This window comes from Rhea americana, unplaced genomic scaffold (assembly GCF_003343005.1).
Source record: "Rhea americana isolate MKP2758 unplaced genomic scaffold, rheAme1 scaffold_317, whole genome shotgun sequence".
In the NCBI taxonomy this organism is placed as follows: domain Eukaryota; kingdom Metazoa; phylum Chordata; class Aves; order Rheiformes; family Rheidae; genus Rhea; species Rhea americana.
The window spans coordinates 729186-735185 of record NW_028186443.1 but is presented as its reverse complement, the minus strand read 5'-3'; the positions used below and the strand labels follow the sequence as shown (position 1 = coordinate 735185).

Below are 6000 nucleotides of genomic sequence, written 5' to 3'. Positions count from 1 at the left end.
ACCACTGCAGTTTAAACAAAACCAAAAAACCAAACCCAGCATTTTTTGCAGAATGGTGAAGCTTTCAGGTAAGTGCCATTTTCTGCTTAGTTTAATACTTAAGCTGTGTACATTTTTTCCTCTCTGTTTTACTGATAGTTCAGCTTCTATGTAACCACTGAAAAATTTTTTTTAAGCTTCCTTATATACTAAAGAATTAGAAGAGGTGAGCTGTAAGAAATTAAGACTCCATTTTCATCTAAACAAATCAAAATGGCAGCTGACTCATGAACCCCAATGAACAAGAATGATGATAATACCATGTCATTTTTATACCTGACAAAATTTTATGCTGAATAGTATATTAACCATGCCACAAAACTAAACAAGTATACTTTGGTCAAGCAAGATTCTGTTCCAAGCGCACTAGTGTAGTCAAACATTTTGTTTTAAACACTTATTATTCAAAATAAGCAGATTTGGCTCAACATTACTATTCAGGTCTGTGGAATATTCTGCACTCTTTTCACAACCCTTTTTTCAAACTTACCTAACAGGACAACCAAATTGAACTAACAGCCATTATAAAAAATGCATATTGGTTACAAATTTGCTGTGAAAGCCAAACTAAAAAACTTCACCTAATGTGGCTATGAACTCAGTAGCTATACATGCACGCACGCACACCCACACACACACACACATATACACAAGCACAAAATATACCACAGTTGTGAAGGTGTTTTCACAATATCTCAGATAACAGTACACCACTGCTATTAATCATTGCCTTTTTTTTTTATTTTTTTTACAGTAATTAAAAAAATCTGGATTCATATCAATAGGGCAAAGAGTAAGTGTCTAGGTGTGGCCTTCCCTGTGCACTGACTTGTACTACTGCTTCAACAGCCACTGGAGTAAGAAGTTTAGTGTTCTAATGTTTCATTTATGCTTCCTCCATTCCAAAGGTCAGAAGAGTGTGTGCTTTTTTTTTTTTATATATATATATTAATCAGACTGGAGGCACTAAAGGTGCTGAAACTATTGATAGGTCTAACCTGCATTCCTTGAGGACCTACAACTCCCCTGACCTCTTTGTCCCTTTCCCCTCTTTGTATACTTTTATGCTTCCATAGCCTATAAAGTTCACAACAGGGCTGAGTGTGCAAAGAATGCAGACATGAGGACAGATAAGCAGAGAAGAAAGATTGTGGGCTTAAACTCAACCTCATAGCAAATAGCCTGTTTAACAGCACTGGTAAGAGTTTGGTGAAAGCTCAACTAAAACTGAATAAAAACTGGTATCCACTTGCAATCTGAATGACCGTGAGTTGTTACATGCAGTTTTGTGTGGACAAAGCATGAAGCTGAAGTTCAGTCAGGAAGGAAATGTTTTAAGTGGTAACAGGGACTAAATTACACGGTAAAACTAGTGATTCATTGGCCAAACATCAGGGATCACCTTGAATATAACTGCAAAAAGCTAGTGTTTCTACATGCATGAGGTCTCAGTTTTCCTCTGCCACAGGAGGCTGGTGCACTGCCAGTCTAGTTGTGAGATGTCAAAATTGTAACCATCTGTTCTGTACTATCAGTTCCCAACAAAACTTGTGTGTCAGTTTTGTAGCAACTGGCTAGCGCTTTCAAAACAACTGCCTCTGGCACCTGATCTTTCAGAGCATCAGTTCCTAATTAGCAGGAAGCATTAAACTGATGCCTGTAACACTGCAAAAAAAATGTTTATTTGGAGGCATGTAATCAGCAGATAAACCATTCTATCCTCAAGCAGTAAGTAGTGTTGGAATTATGTAAAGGCCACATGAGCTCTCATAGATCTCAGGAAATTAGGTTGGGAAAATATTTTCAGCTCAACTTCAATGCTACTTATGGAACTATTAAATTGTTACCATTCTAAAGCATGCACACAGACTAGCATTTATTTTACTCCTTAAGTGATAACACTCTTCAATGAAGCAAAGGGATGTAAGGGTGACCCACATATTAACAGAGATACACAAAATCAGGGCTTTCATTACCTGATTTCTTCCAAAATGAGAACTTAAGAGATTTCTCCATTCTCCTGTTCAGACTTTACTTCCTTTAATGCCTGTCATAGAATTCCACAGAGATGTCTTTTTTTTGAAAAGGAGTGAGCTGGCATACCACAATAACTTAAAACTGAAGAACAGATTTTGGAGTCTCTTGGCCGACAGAGGTAGACAGCAATAGCTTTGAACTTTGCAGCAGGCACAGTGAATACTGACAGCAGATATGCGATACATCCAATGCTCAAAAAGAGTAATTTCAAACTTTGCAACCTATGTTGCCTTTAGGTACCCTCATCAGCAAAGTTCAAATATGTATAGTGAATTCCTGCCTCTCCCCCCCCCCCTTGTAACCCTTGGGTTGTCTTGCCCATTTAAACCTAACAAATGAGAGCATGCTGGCAATAGCCATGTTCTATCGGGCCTGCCGTAACAGTTGTAAAAACCATCTGCCAGTTATTGTGGCATCAGAAAAAGGAGGCTGCTCCTAGCAGAACAAGCAATGACTTTGAACATACAATTTATGTACTTGTCAGAGACTGAGCTACTTATTGTATCTGGTCTTCTCACAGTACGTACTCTGGGCATTTTGTTGGCAGCTGCTAGAAAAAGGTACTTTTGACAGGAAGAGAGCACAGAATAAACATCAGACATGCCTCTCTACTGCGTAGTTTCCTCTTCACTAGACCAGCAGCAGGAAAACAAACTCAGCACCACAATAAGCAGCCTTTACTGCACTGACATCTTGTCAGCTCTGGCACCTGTACTAGCAGTGAACTGAACAGAGGAGACAATCTGCTACCTGGTGTAACTTGTGCGATCTCCTAGCTGGGAGGACAGAAGAAACAGGCTATGGTATCAGAATAAATACAGCGAGCCAAGACAGAACCCAGAATAACTATTCCAAGTTTGTAGGTTAAAGAGCTGCGCATGAGACTTGGAGGAAGCTGGGCACACGTAAACCTAAAGATTACTTCAATGCACTTTGTGAAGATCTTTTGTAGCCAGCTGACTTGGTACCAGAGCATAAAAAAATCCAGCCCTGTGTAATGTAGCTACCTGCTGCTAATCAGAGCTATCAAACTTTTCATACCCTTCCTAAAACTTTAGATAAGTTTACCCTTCCCATTAAAGGACACGTTACAGAACCAAATCACTGATGTGTCAGACATCTTTCAGGAAGTAGAATTTAAGCATAACTCCAAAGAGGGGGCAACTCTGGCAATCTTGCCAAATAATAAGCTGAAAAAATAAAATAAACCTGAGATCTCTATTTGTAAGCTGCTTTGCTGCCTTTTAAGGCAAAAGCCACATTACTAGCCCCTCAAAAAAAGTACACAAACTTTTGGGTGAATAGGGAATACAGAATTAGGTTTACTTCTGCAGTGTTGTAACAGTTTTCCATATAATTCCTGGTTTCTTTTACATGCCAACTTTTAAATCACTAACCAACAGGCTTGTTGAAAGACTGTTTCTGTTCCAGCTACAGACTAGAAAAACCTGAAAGTGAAAACAACAACGAACAGAGGAAAATAGAAATCCCTTATTGACTTCAAACTTTTTCAGGGTTAGCAGTCAGGTTTTAATTTTTAAAGAAAAGGTTTTTCTGTGCACTTGTAACTTCACTGCATGTTTGGAAACGTGCTTAAGTTCAGTTCAGTCATGAAAGTTCTCTTGGTGAATTAGTCCAGCAGAAGTACTGCCTCAAAGAATTTGGAAAAAACTATCTTAAACTAACTACAACATTTGCTTTTGAAATATTCTGAGTGAAATTTTCATACATTTTACTTCTAGTAAGTGCATTGAGGGAGCTGAGAAAAATTTAAATAATTAGAGGAGCCAAATAGACATTTTTCTATGTTGACATCTCCTTTCTTTGGAGCTGAATGTATTTTAAATTCTACAGATTGTCTGTAATGAAACAYTTCCTATAAAGCATGAGAAGGTAAAAAAATCACCCAGAGGAATTCCATTATGATCTATTTTTTTTCTCCCTCCAGTGTAAAGATTCTAGTTAGAATAATGAAAAAAAAGTGATTGCGCTGAAGTTTGGAGATTCCTTAGTAAAAAGGCTCTCTTTAGCTTACCATCTTAAGATCCATGTCAAGGACTCAGATGATCAGAGCCATCTCCTTAATTGGAGCAGTCCACACATTTTGCACAGTCACCAAGTTCTAAAAACAATGTGATCTTTGTACATTTTGCACATCACTGTGTATACAGCAACACTAACTCCTTCAAACTGCAGACACATTTATTTCTAACATGTAGCATTTATAATTTGGTTCATAAGTGGACAACTTTTATTTACTTGATGTCCAGCACCTCACAAATGAGTGCCCATGTTGATGTCTGTTCCCCAATACCATAAGCTGAAAGAAAATCTTGGGTTTAAGGCACCCAATGCATTTTGCCATACAAATCCTGACCATCCATTATTGTAGTTCTCAACACTGCTTCCCTTGGAAGTGTATAGCCTTATCAAAAGTGAAGCAGCAACAGATACAACTACTTAGTTTTTAAAGTTTAAGGTTTTGCTGTAACCTTTGGGACCTACTGACTACTGTTTTGGGTGCAGCTAGTCAGCTGTTATCACAGTCCTTCCTTCAAGTAAAATCAACTAGCTACAGCTTTTTCTCTTATTGCACATTTTATTGTATCTCTTGTAAAAAATAACCTAAGACATCTTCTGTTACTCTGATGTTGAAGCACTTGCAATAGTTTTAGATTGTTTTAAAGTTTCACAATAAACATGTCAAAAGCAACAAACCTGAAGTTCCCAGGTTGGTTTAAGAAGGCAGATTCCACAGGAGGGAAGACTGAGGTACCTGTCCCCCCCTTTGAAGCTGCCCCTAAATACTATCTTAGAGGCATGCCTACAAGTTTAATGGAGTGCACCCAAGATCTGCATCTCCAAGCTTTCTAGGGGACAGATTCAAATTTGTGAATTCCACCTCGAACCCATGCAATGGAGGGCAAATGCCTCTCATGATCTTTGTCTGATTCAGGCTGGCTCTGTGCACGCTCTGGTTTGGGGTTGGAAGAAGGTGGGTCAGGCTGCTGTACTGACATAGTTCTACGGAGATGGTTTCTTTTGCGCAAAAACTCAGGTTGAGAGTGGAGGCCAAAGCTGCCTTTTCTCAAGATCATACGAGAGTTGTTCTTTTTGGGTCGTGAATGGAGACTGAATTCCAGTGAGGCCAAGTGGGCTGCATAACCTTCACTGAGGAACTGAAATAGGAAGGAAAGAAAGGGAGAGATTAATCAATCTATTAACTATAATATGCAGTAACCAAAAGAAAGGCTCCACACTAATGAGACATCTGGCTGGTTAAAATTGCTGCCAGACAGATTTCAACAAATGCTGACCATGCTGGTAATGGAAGAGCAGAGAGCGCTCTTTTCTGTTAAGCTAGATGAGGCTTTTGGATAGTCTCAGGGGTTCTTTCCCAGAGAAGGTTCCTCCAAATTTACAACTAGTTAAGCCAAAAGAAGTCAATCTGTAGTCTGCTGTGAACAGAATAAAAAAGCCCTTCAATTAAGAGGATAAATTTTGTCCTTTCCTGTGGCTAAGTTGCCTTCCTTCTCCATGGGTCCTCCAGCAGGCAAACAGCGTGTTCAGAGAAAGGTAAGGGCTGCAGCAAAACAGAAGTCCACAAGGATCAAAAGACTGTGGAATTTCAAACCACCTCAAAGTCTTAAGAAAAAGATTCTGCTGGAGGGGTATGGCTGGAAGACCCCAGTCTTTAAGGGCTGACTGTTATGCAATTTTGAGGACATTTATATTGCTCATCTTCCAGGATCACCTAAAGCTCTCTAAACTATCACAGCAGAGGCACTATAAAATGTCTTCTGGGGAGAAGCTGTCTCGACCCATAGGCTCTACGAGGAGTTAAGTTCTTATCTTTTGCATCCCAGTTAGATACGTACAGAGGAATAATACAAGTTTACTCCCACATTTTCAATAAACTGTTCC

The 6000-nt window shown here is 39.1% G+C and overlaps 1 protein-coding gene across 1 annotated transcript in view; it reads right to left on the bottom strand.

The window, feature by feature from the left end:
* Window positions 1–3897: 3897 nt before the first annotated feature.
* PITPNM3 (PITPNM family member 3) overlaps window positions 3898–6000 on the bottom strand; it is a 117758-nt gene continuing 115655 nt past the window's right edge. Inside the window, exon 20 of the mRNA XM_085310342.1 lies at window positions 3898–5255. Within this exon, the coding sequence (XP_085166468.1) occupies window positions 4947–5255 (309 nt within the window). The 3' untranslated portion in view covers window positions 3898–4946. The remainder of the gene's footprint in view (window positions 5256–6000) is intronic.